At 37.0% G+C, this 17,463-nt stretch overlaps 4 protein-coding genes across 6 annotated transcripts; 3 read left to right on the forward strand and 1 right to left on the reverse strand.

The window, feature by feature from the left end:
- On the forward strand, positions 1,211-8,605 carry LOC104741965 (DNA polymerase delta catalytic subunit). The gene is made up of 30 exons (XM_010462914.1): positions 1,211-1,708; positions 1,801-1,911; positions 1,990-2,096; positions 2,177-2,336; positions 2,422-2,617; positions 2,713-2,848; positions 2,938-3,075; positions 3,298-3,375; positions 3,553-3,644; positions 3,798-3,864; positions 3,953-4,024; positions 4,100-4,186; positions 4,661-4,780; positions 4,864-4,962; positions 5,077-5,184; positions 5,286-5,381; positions 5,516-5,581; positions 5,681-5,737; positions 5,865-5,952; positions 6,034-6,113; positions 6,211-6,324; positions 6,473-6,587; positions 6,650-6,822; positions 6,957-7,028; positions 7,275-7,349; positions 7,442-7,531; positions 7,617-7,777; positions 7,997-8,064; positions 8,145-8,232; positions 8,355-8,605. Exons 1-30 carry the CDS (start codon positions 1,423-1,425, stop codon positions 8,440-8,442), a joined length of 3,288 nt encoding a protein of 1,095 aa, XP_010461216.1. The 5' UTR covers positions 1,211-1,422; the 3' UTR covers positions 8,443-8,605.
- On the reverse strand, positions 8,646-11,200 carry LOC104741974 (E3 ubiquitin-protein ligase RGLG2). 3 transcript variants are annotated; one of them, XM_019238490.1, is made up of 11 exons: positions 10,903-11,200; positions 10,730-10,807; positions 10,537-10,621; positions 10,313-10,453; positions 10,107-10,220; positions 9,854-10,031; positions 9,671-9,776; positions 9,469-9,587; positions 9,200-9,350; positions 9,033-9,089; positions 8,646-8,923 (listed from the first exon to the last, which is right to left on the reverse strand). In XM_019238490.1, the coding sequence occupies exons 2-11, from the start codon at positions 10,796-10,798 to the stop codon at positions 8,840-8,842; spliced, it is 1,104 nt and encodes a 367-aa protein (XP_019094035.1). In that variant the 5' UTR covers positions 10,799-10,807; positions 10,903-11,200; the 3' UTR covers positions 8,646-8,839. The 3 variants fall into 3 exon arrangements, with proteins under 3 accessions (XP_019094035.1, XP_010461234.1, XP_010461242.1); XM_010462932.2 differs by having other exon boundaries at positions 10,730-10,826; positions 10,903-11,199; XM_010462940.2 differs by having other exon boundaries at positions 9,200-9,347; positions 10,730-11,200.
- LOC104741992 (SAL1 phosphatase) lies at positions 11,692-13,788 on the forward strand. The gene is made up of 7 exons (XM_010462950.2): positions 11,692-11,936; positions 12,181-12,256; positions 12,360-12,433; positions 12,535-12,740; positions 12,821-13,136; positions 13,222-13,375; positions 13,483-13,788. Exons 1-7 carry the CDS (start codon positions 11,715-11,717, stop codon positions 13,650-13,652), a joined length of 1,218 nt encoding a protein of 405 aa, XP_010461252.1. The 5' UTR covers positions 11,692-11,714; the 3' UTR covers positions 13,653-13,788.
- On the forward strand, positions 15,082-17,449 carry LOC104742002 (probable SAL3 phosphatase). Its single transcript, XM_010462962.2, has 8 exons — positions 15,082-15,294; positions 15,742-15,817; positions 15,915-15,988; positions 16,084-16,289; positions 16,401-16,614; positions 16,705-16,794; positions 16,879-17,032; positions 17,126-17,449. The coding sequence occupies exons 1-8, from the start codon at positions 15,229-15,231 to the stop codon at positions 17,314-17,316; spliced, it is 1,071 nt and encodes a 356-aa protein (XP_010461264.1). The 5' UTR covers positions 15,082-15,228; the 3' UTR covers positions 17,317-17,449.

The raw sequence follows: 17,463 nt of genomic DNA on the forward strand, positions 1-17,463 counted from the left end.
AGTGGTACAGTTTTCGTTTGATTCAACTGATTAAAAAAATAAAATAACTTGTAAAGAATCAATCTACGTAAAAGCTCAAAGAGAGACTTCTCTAAATCGATAGTTTGAAGTGGAACTCGAGGAGACCGTGTGTGTGTGTGTGGATACCTATGTGGAACAAAGGTGAGGCGTTTCCGCATTGTTCTTATCTATTTTCAAATTTTCATCTGTAAAGATGGCTTTGGATGATGTGGAGGTGATTAATCTTATCTATACTAATGTTGTTGCAAAAATTTTGAGAATGGCTTTTGGATGAGAGCTTTATTCCTTAATATGATGATTGAGCCTAGTACTACTAGTATGTTGTTACCATAACGAGAGAAATTTGGAGTAATATACCTTTGGTGGTAACAACCAATATCGATATATAAATGGGCAAGTTCACATTCAAGACTTATCTCTTAATTGGGTTGCTCTACCTCTTATCTAGTGAATGAAGGAGTAGTGCAAAACTGCTTTATTAACCAAACCACATTAAGCCCCCGAGATACAATAAGAGATAGAGGTTGTGAGTTGTACCTTTTGAGGAGACGATCGGATAACCACAAAATAGGTCCGACCTGACATTTGACTCCGCAACCTTTAGCTTCTAAAGTGTTACCATCGATTGTCTTAGTAACGAAATACCAAAATGTATTAAAAAGAGGTCGAATAGTAGACGTCTATGAATCAAACCGTATAAACGTGTCATGATTCATCCCTAAAGGAGAGGTTTGAAGACCGGGTAAACAATGAACAACGATTCAGTTTATATCACACAATAGACCTCTCTTATAAGATTGTCTCTATTAATTTTACAATTACTCGTATATTCTTTGACTTCAAACTTCATACGTATAATGTCAAGACAAAAAAAAAACTTCATACTTAGAAGCACTTAAACATATTTCATTTGGTCATCAGATTAAATTCAAAATAATTGCGACCACAAAACAAAGTTAATAGTAGCATTTGTCTAGGGACTTAAAGAAAAATTCCCAAATAAAAATCTCTCACATTAAAAAAACATGGCCTCTCTCTCTCTAGTAGTCCTGGGCAAAAAAACGGACCCGAGGACCTGAACCGGAACCGGAACCGACCCGACCCGAAATCCGGGTTTGGGGCGGGTTCGGTTATAGGCTTTTTACACCATTGGTTCCTATATATGTATACCCGTGGGCATCGTTTAGGTTCGGGTCCTCGGGTCTTCGAGTTCGGTTTGGGAAAAACATGGCCTCTCTCTCTCTCTCTCTCTAGTCTCACTCTCACATAGCAAAACCCTTAAAACTGGCGGGAATTTACTCACAGTAGTCTCTATACTCTTCACTTCTTCTTCTCTCAGACCTTCGCGAGGGCTCTTACTGACACGTTCTTCTTCATCTTTTTCCCGCTCACCCGAAAAACATGAATAGAGGCGGCGGCAATTCCAAAAAGCGACCGCCTCCGTCAAATCCCCCACCGGCGATAAAGCATCGAGCCACCGGTAATTCAACACCATCTCCGGCCATCGGAACCCTAGAAGATGATTTTATGGTGGAAGAAGACGTGTTTCTTGACGAGGCTCTCTTGTACGGCGAAGACGACGAAGAATCCCTAATTCTCCGTGACATCGAGGAGCGTGAATCGCGTTCTTCCGCTTGGGCTCGACCTCCGCTCTCACCTGCTTATCTCTCAAATTCGCAGAGTATCAGTTGAGTGTTTTTCTTAATTCGTCTTTGGGTTATTCTTCATCTTGTGATTTTGCTGGGAAATTGCTGAACACTTCGATTTAAATGTTATTAGTTTTCCAACAATTGGAGATTGACTCTATAGTTTCGGAGACTCATAAGGAGCTGTTACCGGGTTCTTCAGGGCAAGCTCCAATCATTAGGATGTTTGGGGTTACCAAAGAAGGTTAGTGTTTTTGCTCTTTGTTCAACATGGGGAAACGATTTCGTTGGATCTGAGCTTACATTTGTGGTATATTGTCAGGTAACAGTGTATGTTGCTTTGTTCATGGATTTGAGCCCTACTTCTACATTGCTTGCCCTCCTGGTATGGGACCTGACGATATTTCTCAATTCCATCAGACTCTCGAGGTATTTAAATATGCAGGCCAAATAGATGACTATTCTCGAGGTATGTTGTTTTGTTTTAAAGCTCATTTTGACTCATTCAGGGAAGGATGAGGGAATCCAATAAAAATGCCAAGGTCCCGAAGTTTGTCCGTCGTATAGAAATGGTGCAGAAAAGAAGCATTATGTATTACCAACAGCAAAAATCCCAAAATTTTCTGAAGATTACAGTTGCATTACCGACTATGGTAGCCAGCTGTCGCGGTATGACTCCCAAAATGTTTGTGCTTTATGGGTTTACTACTATCTCCTTTACTGATTTTTGTAATTGCAATGATTTAATTGGTAGGTATCCTTGATAGAGGCTTACAAATTGATGGATTGGGTATGAAGAGCTTCCAAACATTTGAGAGCAATATTCTTTTCGTTCTACGTTTCATGGTTGATCGTGATATTGTCGGAGGAAATTGGATTGAAGTACCTACTGGGAAATATAAGAAGAACGCAAGAACTTTGTCATACTGCCAGTTGGAGTTCCATTGCCTGTATCCTCATCTGAATTTATTTTCTGGGGCAATAATTTGTTTATCTAGTAACATATTCTATATTATGTCGTTGCTTTCTTTAACATGGGGTTTAGGTACTCAGATCTAATCAGTCATGCTGCAGAAGGTGAATACTCAAAAATGGCTCCCTTCCGTGTACTAAGTTTTGATATTGAGTGCGCAGGTCGTAAAGGACACTTTCCTGAGGCTAAGCATGATCCTGTAATCCAGGTTAGCTGTTTTTGTTATATTATGATATCCCTTACTTATTACCTCTGTTCGCACTCCCTTTGAAACGACATTCTCTTTGCTTTTTCTAGATAGCGAACCTTGTTACTCTTCAGGGAGAGGATCACCCATTTGTACGCAATGTCATGACTCTTAAGTCATGTGCTCCAATCGTAGGCGTAGATGTCATGTCTTTTGAAACAGAAAGAGAAGTCTTGCTTGCTTGGAGGGTACTGTTTTTGCTTTTATCCTCTTTCATTCTTAGATGTGCTTTACTTTCTCTTTATCTGTTTTTTGGCACCTTCGCTTGCAAAAGTAAGTTCTATTACAGTTTCATAAATCTGGGAAGACTCCGTGAAAAAGATTCAGTAAACTTTATGTTGCCACTGCAATATTGTTGTGGGCTTAGTGAAGCATGTTTTCTGCTGATGTATAAGATGTATTGGCTGCAGGATTTGATTCGTGATGTTGATCCTGATATCATCATTGGTTATAACATCTGCAAATTCGATTTACCTTACCTGATTGAGGTACTTGAAGATTATCTTTTACTTTTATTGACAAATTATTATCACCTATGGTTAGCAGAAGCGTGCTTTTCATTCTCATAGCATTCTATATGTATTATTGCTATGCGCCGCTGTGCTGTATGGTGTATATGTGATGAATCTATTACCTATAAAATATTCTGTTTTTTTTATTCTCAGAGAGCTGCAACACTAGGAATAGAGGAATTTCCTCTTCTTGGTCGTGTAAAGAACAGTAGGGTCCGGATCAGAGACTCAACATTTTCATCGAGGTGATGTAGGAGTAGCTGGTTGCTTGCAATTTTCCCTCACTTTCTTCTTTATTTTTTCTGTTATGCTTCATACTTTCTGTGGCTCATGAGTTCTTCAACCTCGCATGTTATGATATCATATTGCTTTCCATATTAATATGTGTCATGTTTCAGACAACAAGGGATAAGGGAAAGTAAAGAAACCACAATTGAAGGAAGATTTCAATTTGACCTGATTCAGGTTTCTGTCGTCAACAATCATTTTGGTTTAGTCATCCTTAGATTGTTTGTTTGTAACATCAACCTAACTCGTCATGTAATTATTGTAGGCAATACATAGAGACCACAAATTAAGTTCTTATTCGCTGAATTCTGTCTCAGCTCACTTTCTTTCCGAGCAGGTGAAACCGAGTAATTATGTTGAATTGCTTGTTATTTCTATTTTTCCATGTGGCTTACCTGGTTTTCTTCTTCAGAAAGAGGATGTCCATCATTCTATAATAACTGATCTCCAAAATGGGAATGCGGAAACCAGGAGGCGTCTTGCTGTTTATTGTTTGAAGGTACTTTCGTTTATTCTGGATTATTGCTGCCTTTGTCCTCTTGCATTGCCTGTTATTACACAAATTTAAGATTTTCTAACTAGCTATCAAGCTTGTCTAACTACCTCAAAGTCCTATTGCATGTTGTCCAACTCCCACCCTTCCTAGTGTAAAAGATGAACATCGATGTGTTTATTATTCTTTTTTACTTCTCTGCTTATACTTGTGTACGTGTAGCAAGAGGACCCTTGTAGATAAGAACATTGTAAAAAGCCTTACTTAATCATTTGGGTTCATAATGAGGTTTTTGGGCATTATGAATGTGATGTAGGTTTGAAGGACTTTTGACAATTGCTAGCGATATTAGTGACACAGAATAATGTGTTTTGAAGGAAATGTGAAAGGATGTTCAGACACTAATTCTGTTATCTCTCTATTAATAGTCCATCAACTGAATACTAAGAGAAGTCACCACGTTCCTCTTTGCTGTTACAGGATGCATATCTCCCTCAGAGGCTTCTGGACAAACTGATGTTTATATATAATTATGTCGAAATGGCTCGTGTAACTGGTGTCCCTATTTCCTTCCTTCTTGCTAGAGGACAGAGTATCAAGGTATTTCTCAACTAATAGTTTCTGGATATGTTTTTAAGTTTACTAAGGTGGCTGATATTTAGTGTCTCAAATATTGCTTCTAGGTTCTATCTCAGCTTCTTAGGAAAGCTAAACAGAAAAATATGGTTCTTCCGAATGCTAAACAGTCAGGGTCCGAACAAGGAACTTATGAAGGCGCAACTGTAAGTTGGTGATTTACGGGTCTAACATTTATTTTTCGCCTGTCCTTTGTATTAGTTCAACACTTCCACTGTTCTGACATGTCGGCTGTTTTGGATGTTTCAAATGATATTCAGGTCTTAGAAGCAAGAACAGGTTTCTATGAAAAACCAATTGCAACTTTGGATTTTGCTTCACTGTACCCGTCAATTATGATGGCATATAATCTGTGCTACTGCACCTTGGTAATTCTTTTGATATTTCCGTTTTAACTGCTAGTTATTTTATCATCTGTTGTTTATACACCTTCTTAATTTGGGAGCATTCCATGTTCTTGTCTTTGAAGGTGACACCTGAAGATGTACGCAAACTGAATCTTCCACCTGAACATGTCACTAGAACTCCATCAGGGGACACATTTGTTAAGCAGAGCTTGCAAAAGGTTGCGACATTTAGTTAAATTAACTATCCTCAAGTACCTCAAATCCTGTTGAATAATTTCTTTCAGGAAACACGACCAATTCATTAATTCAGGGAATACAACAGTTTATAAACAAAGCAAATAATCCATTTCAGGGTATACTTCCAGAAATTCTCGAAGAGCTTCTTACTGCCCGTAAAAGAGCCAAAGCAGATTTAAAGGTAAACTAAACATTTGATTCTGAAGAAACTCTTGCAGTATGTGCGTATCTGTGTACAGCTTTCAATTACTACTACTGTAACTGGCATTGTCCATTTTAGGAGGCTAAGGACCCCCTTGCAAAGGCTGTTTTAGACGGTAGGCAGTTGGCATTGAAGGTGAACTTCTTACTGTCAATTTATTTAATTTAGTCATTCAGAAAAATGATTTCAATGTTCTGAAAATTTTGAACAATATTTCTCGTGTAAACTGCTCTTTTACATTTGCTTTCTACTGTTGTCTCAGATCAGTGCAAATTCTGTCTATGGGTTTACGGGAGCCACTATTGGGCAGTTACCATGCTTAGAAATATCCTCAAGTGTAACTAGCTATGGTATTTCTTTTGTAAGCACTGCAACTTTTCTAGACATGTACCCTTATAGGTTTATTCTGATGGATTTGTATCTTTCTGAAGGTCGTCAGATGATTGAACAAACGAAGAAACTTGTGGAAGATAAATTCACAACACTAGGCGGGTATGAATACAATGCAGAGGTAAATTTTCAAATAATTACTTGTTGTATGGAAAAGACAGAGTGAGGTATATGTTTCTTCTTATATTTATTGAACTTGATGGATAATGACGTATTAGGTCATTTATGGAGACACGGATTCAGTCATGGTGCAATTTGGAGTATCGGATGTAGAAACTGCGATGAACTTGGGGAGGGAAGCTGCGGAACATATTAGCGGAACTTTTATCAAAGTAAGTAACTTTTTTCTGCTAGGAGTATATCATAAACTTCTCCCTAATCCCTGGGGTAGAGGTGCAAGATTACGTGATTTTCCTGAAAACAAAATATAACAAGGCTGAATCGTTCTATGTTTCTTGATTGTGTATGATGTCAATAAAGCCCATCAAATTGGAGTTTGAAAAGGTTTATTTCCCCTATCTGCTGATTAACAAGAAGAGGTATGCTGGTTTGCTATGGACAAATCCTCAACAGTTTGACAAAATGGACACCAAAGGTAAATCTTTGTAATTTCACAGCTTCTCTCTTATTTATTTTCTGACTAAATATCTCTGGCAGGAATCGAGACAGTACGAAGAGATAATTGTTTACTGGTTAAGAACCTCGTGACTGAGAGTCTTAACAAAATTCTTATTGATAGAGATGTTCCAGGCGCAGCTGAGTATGTTAAGAAAACCATTTCGGATCTTCTCATGAACCGTATTGACTTATCACTTTTGGTGATTACAAAGGTAATATGCTGTGCTTGATTTATTTTCATTTGAAGTTGTATTGCCTGAAAGCGTATGGTCATGATTAAAGCCATCTGTGAAAACTAACACAAGAATCAACCTATAATGCTCCTGATGTGTTTCTCAAATCATAGGGTCTAACGAAAGCAGGAGATGATTATGAAGTTAAATCAGCTCATGGTGAACTTGCTGAACGCATGCGTAAGGTTTGTGGTACTCTTTATTTTTTCATCTATCATTGACATGATAAAGCATTTTCATTATATTTTAAGATAACTCTTGACCGTTTCCTTTTGTCAAGAAACATGTACAAATGTGTCTAGGGAGATTTTCATTCCTTCATTCTTTTGGTGAATATATGTACAGAGGTTTCTCTGACGCTGAGATCTATTTTACGGTGTCTGATGACCTATCATGTGAAATATGACAGTGTTTGCTTTCATATGTGACAGAGGGATGCTGCTACAGCGCCAAATGTTGGGGATCGAGTGCCGTATGTTATTATAAAAGCTGCTAAAGGTGCCAAGGTAGCTTTCGTGTCAACCTTATTTTTATAGTTTTTCATAAACTTTTGAGGTCATTATCTTCTACCGTGCTTATCTCATTTGATATCAAATAGGCTTATGAACGGTCAGAAGATCCTATCTACGTGCTACAAAATAACATCCCTATAGACCCAAATTACTACTTGGAGAATCAGATTAGCAAGGTCAGTTTGAAGTGGGGTTTGTCTATAAGTTTATTCTATACTCTCTATTCTGGTAATTGGAAGATAAAGCAGATGTTTTTTTCAGCCACTGCTTAGGATTTTTGAGCCAGTCTTGAAAAATGCTAGCAAGGAACTTCTCCACGGAAGTCACACTAGGTCAATATCAATTGCTACTCCTTCAAACAGCGGCATAATGAAATTTGCTAAGAAACAACTGAGCTGTGTTGGCTGCAAAGTTCCGATCAGGTACATTGTGGTTCCTTGCCTACGTTATTGTTCATGTTCACTTTTGAAGAATATTAGGATCCTGCAAGTTCAACGTGATCCTTGATTCTCAGTTCCTGATCTGTATTTGTTTCTATGTCTTCCAAATTCCTTATCATTTGATTGTTTGTTCTTGCAATCTTGTTTATCTGATTCCATATATGGTATCTGCTTATCAATTTTCACTTTAACTTGAAGCAGCAATGGAACACTATGCGCAAGTTGCAAGGGAAGAGAAGCCGAGTTGTACTGCAAAAACGTGTCTCAAGGTATGCTACATTGCTACCGTTATTCTCGTTTCTATAGACTTGATCTATCAGGAATATTTAAATATTTCGTGAAAATTCAGTGGCGGACCTAGAAGAAGTTTTTGGGAGGCTGTGGACCCAGTGCCAGGAGTGTCAAGGCTCTCTCCATCAAGATGTCTTGTGCACCAGGTTTGCTTATATATCTTTCCCATATCTATATTAAATAGATTAGTCTTTGGATAGGTAATAATACCGTCATAGGTTCTGACTTCTGATCCAACTTTATCATAATTTCTTATTGGTCTTGACAGTCGAGATTGTCCTATATTTTACCGGAGAATGAAAGCACAAAAAGACATGGCTGTGGCCAAGCAACAACTCGAACGCTGGAGCTTCTAAATAGAAGGTTGTTTTGAGCTCTCTATTGGCTTCTTTGCTGTTAAATCTTCCGTATGTTTAGAACTTGTAGGTCTTAATAGGCTTTGGGATGTTATAAAAAGGACATCTTTTGCTTCTTTGTACGTAGCTTTTGATTAATACAGAGGGAATTCGTTGTCTTGCATATCTCCTAGTTTCGGCAGGCTAAGAATTTGGGGAATTCATTAAATTCATAGAACTTCACGGCCACTGCAAATACATACGAACTACAACTCAAGATTTAGGTATTATTTTTCTTATGGTTGGACTGTACAAGGTGCTACACAAGTATGAACATGAATCTCAAGTGCGTAACCAGTTAACCATATGTCTTTTGCCTCATCTCTAGCGTCCTTGAGTTTCCCAGAGTTTTACTGAGTCAAGTGTACAGCCTTATCCTTGTTGTTATAGGCTGTCTGCACATTGGGCATGTTGTGACAACCACGCCGCATTCCTTGCATGTCTTCATTTGAAATCGAAAGCATCAGAAATGTCACAAAACCAATCTGGAAGCAGCACAGTTCATAGAAAATACAAAAGTGTACTTTTTTTTGTTTATAAATTTCACTTACCGTATGACCGCAGCTAAAAGCCATGTCCTTTGGATTCGTTAAGCAAATCGGGCATACCTTATTTTTAAAAATGAATGTAAATCTCAGTGTCAGAGAAACTGAGTGTGTACTCATTAACAAAAGAAGACCCAACAAAGGCGAAAAAAAAAAGAAACAAGAGAATTTACCGGCGCTGTAGCAGGACCTGTTCTGTCACTTTTCTCTGCAGTTTCTGTCATAGGATGTGGCACCGATCTAATAGCATTGTCACGCTCTATAACCTCCGGTGGTGGCGGGAGTGGCTTATGGTGCAGATAAGAACTGCGCTCTGGTTTTCTACTGTTCATAAGCACAATCGTAGGTTGGTTTTGGTTTGCAACTTTCCAAGAATCTAATGCAATAAAACTTTATAAACAGTGATACAAGAAGTTAAGGTATAAACTTTACTCTCACTTACTTGAGACTTAATGTAGCCTTGTACTGAAAAGGGATCTCCATGAGAGCTGCAAGTGCAAAAGCAGCCTCCTTTTTAGCCGCATCTTTGTGCTCCGACATTATCTTTGTGAAGTTTACAAACTATAAAACGGAACAGAGTTTTGTCACGAATCACCATATCGAGAAAATATGCAATTGCTATTCAGGGTTCTCTTATAATCTACCTGGAAGTTATCGAACTCACGGTGAGGGATATTGTCATCGAACTGTTTCATTGTATCCCATGGTCCATCTCCTACTCCAACCAAGACGATTGACAATGGATAATGGCTGGAATTTTTAACCGAAAATTAGTATGAATATAAATTACATTATCATGAATCTAAGCTTATTGAGTAGTAAGTTACCTAGCTGCCATTATAGAGTTCATAGTAGCTTCTTCCTGTGGACTAAGTCGACCAAGTGGAACATCTGGATTCCTTGTAACCTGACCATCTGCAATAATGACGAGAACATGGTATTGCATGTTATTCTGCTCAACTATGTTGATGGCAGCATCAATAACCGGTGCAAACGAGGTAGGTCCTGTGCAGCAAAAACACAGATTAATCTTTTACTATAAAAGAGTCCTTATGATAAATTTGCAGTAAGAGAAATTACCAGATAACTTCAAATGTGGAACAATCTCTCTATATCGTTTAACAGCGTTTTCCAATCCTTGGCAGCTTTTGTTCTCGGGATAAAAGCTGAATACATATTGATCGCGTGTTGTTGCTGCAGGAAGAGGAGGGGATACATACATTGAAGCCATTCAGAACTTTTCTGAATCTACTTCATCTTGAAAGCAAGTTAGTAAGAAAACTTACCATCGCCAAAACCAAAACAAGGTATAAGATCATCTTCATCAAAGGGAGACAAAGTACGACCAATTATAGATATTGCTTGCTCATATGGATTCTGTCTTTTACCAATGGCATGAAGGCTTTTTCTATTGAATGAATATCTTCCTGGAGATTCATAACATTAAGTCTAAAACCATTGAGTCGTCTCATCAACATGTGAAGCATTTTCTTAAAAAATCAAAAATTACCTGTCCACTCATTACTCTTGGTAAAGTCAATTCCTAGAATCAGATTTGAAGATTCAAGTCCAGCTTCTCTCAAAGAAGTTATCACCTAATATAGCAAAGTGCACAACAAGATACTTCTTATCCAACTCATCAATTTGAAAAAAAGATTCAATAATCAAGAAATCAAAGAAATAGATTGGTGAAGTTATGAGACCTGATCCAAGCTGCTGAAATGATCAGCGATATATGAAGGTTGCTGATTACTTTTATTCCCTCTGTTCATTGCAAAACTCTGTAGCACAAGCCCCAATCTTCTTGAGAAGAAAATAATCAAAAATCAGAATTTAAAAGCCACTGTTACTAAGTGCCAAAGCATATATATTCAACCTGGAGGTTGTTGAAAACCCAAAAAGACTTCTTCTCACAGAATCTTTATTTTTTTTTTTTGTAAAAAGAAATCTTTTTTCCTGGAGATTATCTTCTTACAGAAGATTAGTTTATTGAAAAAGATAACACAAAAAGAGGAATATGAAGAAATATAAAAAAAGGAAACACAAGAGTGGGTTTTGTTGAATCTTGAAAGTTAGTGGAACGTGACCCCCCTTTGCTTGCGGCGGCAAATAATCAAAAGCGTATTTTGCTCTCTCACACGCCATCATCAATCTAGAACCATTTTTATTTGGTCTCTCTTCTGCGCCATTAATGATTTATCCTAAACCCCAAAAAAACAAAAAAGATTAACGTGGACAACGTGGCAAAAGCTGAAGCTTTTGTCCGAAGAAAATGATTTGGGCTTACCAAAATATAAAACCCAGAATCATTTGGGCTTTATTATAATCATCAAAAAGCCTTTTTGTATATCTTCACCACCTATAAGTTCACCATGTTTTCAATCACAACATCCACGTGCGAGTAGCCAGCCAGCCATTAGCACAAAACTCAACAACCAGTCTACTACAAACATCATTAAAGGTTTGATTTTTATGATTTTCACCGTTTGGTTTTGTTCTTTCAATTGGTGCTACATTGGACCCCTAAGCCAACGGATCAATTTGGGTCTTTCTTGGTATAAAATAAATTTTATGGTTTAAGTTAAGAGAATAAAATAAGTACGAGGGTGTAAATGGGAAATTTAGAAAAGTAATAATTATGTCTCTGCAAATCAGAAAATGATTTATCTTCTTGAAAAGGCGAAAGATATGTCTATAAATTGTTTTCGAATAGCCAAGGCTCCGCTTCAATCATTTGCATCAGTAAAGACGAGACCTAGAGATTCACCAAACCCTCTCGTTTCTGTATTCGGAATCAAGTCTTTTCCTCCTTCATTTGTTACTCTCAGAGTTATTTCATCATCGATGGCTTACGAGAAAGAGCTTGATGCTGCTAAGAAAGCTGCTTCACTCGCTGCTTGTCTCTGTCAGGTTAGGGGTTCTTTCTTCTTTCTCAGTTTTTTCCCCACATTTAATCATTACCCAGATTCTAAAGTTTGATTCTTTAGTATACCCATTTTGTAATTTTCCTAATTTCGTTTGAAATGTTGTGTATTGCATCTGTAATTGGGATTTAGATTCTAGTGATATAGTGTAATGATTCATTTGATTCTTTGCATGTCTTTGATTCTTTAACAGCTAGAATCTGTCATTGTTTGTTTTGGGTTTGTTTCAGAAAGTTCAAAAGGCTCTGTTGCAATCAGATGTTCAATCAAAATCTGATAAAAGTCCAGTGACCGTTGCTGATTATGGTTAGTTTATTAACTTTTCCCTGTTTATAAAAGTTGATCTCTTTGAATCTTACTAAGATTGTGATGAAATCAAGCTTTTAATCTGTCTTGGGTTGAGTTTCAGGTTCACAAGCAGTTGTTAGTTTAGTCTTAGAAAAAGAGCTCAGTTCTGAACCCTTATCATTGGTGGCCGAAGAGGTTAATGAAACAGTTTAATAAGACCTTGTTAGATGTCACTTACATTGCTTATCTTGAGTTTTATGTTTTAGGACTTACATTGTCTTAAATGATCTCTATAGGACTCAGGCGATCTACGCAAGGACGGTTCTCAAGATACTCTTGAGCGCATCACGAAACTCGTGAACGAAACTTTAGCTACCGAGGAGTCGTTTGATGGTTCTACTTTGTCCACAGATGATCTACTCAGAACCATTGACTATGGATCATCTGAAGGCGGTCCAAATGGTCGACACTGGGTCTTGGATCCTATTGATGGCACTAAAGGGTAAGTTTTAAAAGTATCTACAAATCTTCTTATTTCAAAGAAAGATTGGTAAAGTGATTGAACGTGTTTGGTGATATTAGATTTCTGAGAGGAGATCAATACGCAGTAGCACTAGGATTGCTCGAGGAAGGGAAAGTAGTTTTAGGTGTGCTTGCTTGTCCAAACTTGCCATTAGCATCCATAGCAGGAACCAACAGCAACAACTCTTCATCCAATGAAATTGGATGCCTCTTCTTTGCTACGATTGGCTCAGGGACATATATGCAGCTCCTAGATTCAAAATCGTCTCCCGTCAAAGTACAAGTCTCTAAGGTTGAGAATCCTGAAGAAGCATCGTTCTTCGAGTCATTTGAAGGAGCTCACTCTCTACACGGCTTATCCAGCTCCATTGCCAATGTAAATAGCATCTCTGTGGTTCTAGTGAAGAAACTAAACAATTGTGCATCCATTTGATCGTGTTATTATCTTTTGTTATGTACAGAAACTCGGTGTCAAAGCACCACCTGTACGTATCGATAGCCAAGCAAAGTATGGAGCTTTATCTAGAGGAGATGGAGCTATATACTTACGGTTTCCTCATAAAGGATACCGTGAAAAGATTTGGGACCATGTCGCTGGTGCTATAGTTGTCACAGGTTAACATAAAGCTCTCTGTCTCTCTCTCTCTTTTATGTTACAACACCGAGATGCGAATGTGATCTGATAATAAGTGTAATATCGGATTTTTGGTTTGTGTGCACAGAGGCGGGTGGAATTGTGACGGATGCAGCGGGAAAGCCACTGGACTTCTCGAAAGGGAAGTATCTAGATTTGGACACAGGGATTATCGTTGCTAATGAGAAGCTTATGCCACTGCTTTTGAAAGCAGTTCGTGAGTCCATAGCTGAGCAAGAGAAAGCTTCAGCTCTCTGATTCTTTCTTCTCTCCTTCTTTGTTTTCTTTCCCAGCAGTAACTGGTTGTTTGTTTCACTTCCTTTCAACTAAAAGTGAGGATAGCTTCGTCGTAATTCAAATAAAAAAAAAAACATGAATCTCCGGTTTGGGCTAAGTATAATGGGCAGAAGAATGTTTAGTTTGGGGAAATTTGGGCCGGAAAAGGCCTTTTAAGGTTATCATTGACCGACGTGTCTAGAGCGCGTACACCACTTTTTTTTATCTTAATACGGAAGTAAGCGCGTCAAGTAGAATCTTTCCATATATATATGTAAATAATTTAAAGTGTATTATATGTTTCGTGACATATAAAATACTTTTAATCCACAAGAAAAGAAAATAAAAAAGCTAAAATTCGCGATTTTATTCCCAAATAATATATCCCCATTCACGATGAAGAGTTCTTAGGAAAGTCATTTATATGGTCTAGTCAAATTATTTTTTTATAAAAAATATGGACGAGTACAAATCTCAAATCCACATTAAAGTGCATATAATCTCATTTTAAAAGCGAATTATATAATACTAATCCGTACCGTATGTTTTGGTCTTAATCCCTGTTATGAAAGATATTTTGTGTTAATGACAACACAAGAACCTGTTTTCAAATGAGGAGAGACGGAGGAGCCACACAAGTGTTCTCACGTCATTTAAAATTATCTTAAAAAGCAATTTGCAACATAATTTAATTGTTAGTGTAGCTCTAATTAATTTATCTGACGACGAGTGGCGATAAAATAAAAAGAAGAACCTATTCTCCCTATGATTCTTTTTCTTTACAACAAAAAATAATAAGAATTGTAATAAAGCAAAATCTCTTTCGAATAAAAAGCATATCAAAAAAAAGTTTTAAGTTGAACATATCCACAAACCCAAAATTGATCATTTTGGTGATATATAAAAAAAATGAAAAAGTAACAATCATATACTATATCTTAACAAAAAAAAAAATACAAAATAAGTCTAACATTTACTGCTGGAAAAATATCTAAAACAATATATATCTTTAAAATATAAATAAAAAAAAATCTCTGTTTGTAAAGGAGAAATATCTTCCCATTGGACCAATTCATTCTTGGATTGTTTATCTATTTATGTTTTTCCTCATTCTGATTTCTCTAACTTACAAGATAAAGGCAATTTGCAATCTTCAGAATATATAAAAACATTTTAAAAAAACTTATACTAAAATTATATTATTAATTTTGAGAAATTTTCATTTGTCTCTAACTCTTAACGGTAGAGGACTACTATGCCTACTTTTCCACAACGGTAGAGATTGGAACATGTTTATTATTTTATTATATATATACCTACCCAAAACATAAATAAACTAAACAAAAATTACTAATTTATTGACGTACTATATAAATAAAACCAAGAAACAATAATAAAACAATTAAAAAACAAATTGAGAAGAAAGAAGAAGAAGAAGAAGAAGAAGAAGAAGTTGCTTCAGAGTCTCGAGAGGTTTTATCATATAAAATCGAATCCTCTGAGATTTTTCATTTCATTCCTTCTTCTTCGTTTCTTTCTTCAAACTTCGTTCATTCAAATGTCTTACGATGAAATGCTTACTGCTGCAAAGAAAGCTGTCTCTCTCGCCGCTCGTCTTAGCAACGTACGATCTCTATCCTCTCTTTAATGGATCGTGTACACATATGTTCTTCTTTTCTTTCTCGATTTACATTTTTTTTTTTTTGTTATCTTTTGGGTCGTTGACATTGGGGATGATTGTGTGTTCATGAGAAGTTAGATGTTTTCTTTAAACTCTTTTTTTTGTGGAAATAAATAAAATAAAGTAGAGAGTAAGAAAAATGTTGGAAACTGTCAACTGAGTTTGAGTGTTTTCTGATTAGGGTTTGCTATCCGGATTTTGATTTTATCACAAAATGAAAATGGGGGGATCTGAAATTTTCAATCTTGTTGTGTATATCTCTGAGATTTCAGTGGGTTTTGATTTGTGTACCTCTATTACTACTAACTAACTCATCTCAGAGACTTGATGAGTCAGGTTGTTCTAATCTAAAGTGAAATGTGTTTGCTTTATGCTTGTTATGTTTAACAGGAAGTGAGGAAATCTCTGTTGGTAACTGACGTTTGGAACAAATCTGATGATAGTCCTGTTACTGTTGCTGATTATGGTTTTAGCCCCCTCTCTTTCTTTTTCTAAATGTTAGATTTTTCATATCGTCTCTTGTCTGATGAATGAAAAACAAAGACATGTTCTTTTATTTTCAGGCTCGCAGGCGGTGGTTAGCCTTGTACTAGAAAGGGAACTCAAGAACGAACCTGTTTCTTTAGTCGCTGAAGAGGTAATGCAAAAAAAACATTAATTGCAGGTTCTTTTTCTTATTTATAATAATGAAGTTATAAGCTGATTTTGTTTATGTGATATATATGTGTGTAGGATTCTGGTGAGCTAAGGAAGATTGCTGCTGAGAATGTTTTGGCTCGCATTACAGAGCTTGTGAAAGATACTCTTGCAAGTGATGAATCATATGCTGCTTCTCCTTTGTCTTCCGACGATGTGCTCAACGCTATAGACCGTGGTAAATCAGAAGGTGGTCCTAAGGGTCGCCATTGGATCTTGGATCCTATTGGTGGCACTAGAGGGTGAGTCCCCCCCCTCAATTACTCTAATCTTATTGATGTTTCCTTAAGCACAATGCTATCATATATAAGAGAACTCGAAACTGATAATTTTTGTGAAATTCCAATTTGTAGATTTATAAGAGGAGAACAATATGCAATAGGATTAGCATTGTTGGTGGAAGGCAAAGTAGTTCTTGGTGTAATGGCTTGTCCTAAGCTTCCTTTGGCATCAACTGCTGGTAACACACTCAAGTCTTCACCTGAAAAAGTCGGTTGCCTTTTCTATGGTTCGGTTGGCACCGGGACTTATGTCCAGTCTCTCAGTGTTGACTCTCTTCCTGTGAAGGTAAATCACTCAGAACCACTCTGTTTCAATTTGTCTTACATCAAAATATATATATATATTGCTAAAGAAATTATCAATATGCGCTATTAGGTAGAGGTAAGCAGCGTAGATGATCCCGCGAAAGCGAGTTTCTTCGAGTCATACCACACACCTGTCCCCATCCATAACACCATTGCTAAGGTAAAACATCTTCCTTACATTCTGTATCTATATATCTTCCTGTTAATTTGGTCTGAGTTTGATTCTGTTTTGTCCTGGTGACAGAAACTGGGGATAAAAGACTCACCAATCAAGATCAACAGTCAGACAAAGTATGCAGCTTTATCTAGAGGAGATGGAGAGGTGTACTTGAGGTTTACTCGCAAACCAAGGCCCGAATCAATATGGAATCACGCCGCTGGCTCAATCATCGTTTCAGGTAAAACCCATTTAGCTATTCTTATCCACATTAGCTTTTGGTCCATTGTTCATGAACCAATGATCACACAAATGCTTGTGTGTGAAATTGCAGAAGCGGGAGGGAAAGTGACTGATGCAGCTGGGGATCCGTTGGACTTTTCGAAAGGAAAGTATCTTGATTACAAGAGAGGAATTGTTGTAACGACGCAGAAACTGTTGCCAAGGCTTTTGAAAGCAGTAAGAGAATCAATTAAAGAAGAAGAAGAGGAAGAAGAGAAAGCTGCTTCTGTTAAACTTCACTAACACGCAAACTGTAATATACTTTTTATTGTTGTTGTCTTTGGGTATATATACTCTGTCTGTATCTGTGTTCTTTTCACACAGTCTATTTATTATAAAAAAAAAAAAATACCTCACCTTTGATATATAAGAAAACACTAATTTATCTTT

Source organism: Camelina sativa, chromosome 2 (assembly GCF_000633955.1).
Source record: "Camelina sativa cultivar DH55 chromosome 2, Cs, whole genome shotgun sequence".
NCBI lineage: Eukaryota > Viridiplantae > Streptophyta > Magnoliopsida > Brassicales > Brassicaceae > Camelina > Camelina sativa.

Coding starts and splice junctions, on each gene's coding strand:
- LOC104741974 (XM_019238490.1), bottom strand. CDS start 10,798: ATGAACAGAGGGAATAAAAGTAATCAGCAACCTTCATATATCGCTGAT. Junction 10,454..10,536: donor CAAGAGTAATGAGTGGACAG/GTAATTTTTGAT, acceptor ATGAATCTCCAG/GAAGATATTCATTCAATAGA. Junction 10,032..10,106: donor TCCACATTTGAAGTTATCTG/GTAATTTCTCTT, acceptor TTTGCTGCACAG/GACCTACCTCGTTTGCACCG.
- LOC104741992 (XM_010462950.2), top strand. CDS start 11,715: ATGTCTATAAATTGTTTTCGAATAGCCAAGGCTCCGCTTCAATCATTT. Junction 11,937..12,180: donor TCGCTGCTTGTCTCTGTCAG/GTTAGGGGTTCT, acceptor GGTTTGTTTCAG/AAAGTTCAAAAGGCTCTGTT. Junction 12,434..12,534: donor TATCATTGGTGGCCGAAGAG/GTTAATGAAACA, acceptor TGATCTCTATAG/GACTCAGGCGATCTACGCAA.
- LOC104742002 (XM_010462962.2), top strand. CDS start 15,229: ATGTCTTACGATGAAATGCTTACTGCTGCAAAGAAAGCTGTCTCTCTC. Junction 15,989..16,083: donor TTTCTTTAGTCGCTGAAGAG/GTAATGCAAAAA, acceptor ATATGTGTGTAG/GATTCTGGTGAGCTAAGGAA. Junction 16,615..16,704: donor TTGACTCTCTTCCTGTGAAG/GTAAATCACTCA, acceptor ATGCGCTATTAG/GTAGAGGTAAGCAGCGTAGA.
- LOC104741965 (XM_010462914.1), top strand. CDS start 1,423: ATGAATAGAGGCGGCGGCAATTCCAAAAAGCGACCGCCTCCGTCAAAT. Junction 5,738..5,864: donor GTAGGCAGTTGGCATTGAAG/GTGAACTTCTTA, acceptor CTGTTGTCTCAG/ATCAGTGCAAATTCTGTCTA. Junction 7,532..7,616: donor TGGAGAATCAGATTAGCAAG/GTCAGTTTGAAG, acceptor TGTTTTTTTCAG/CCACTGCTTAGGATTTTTGA.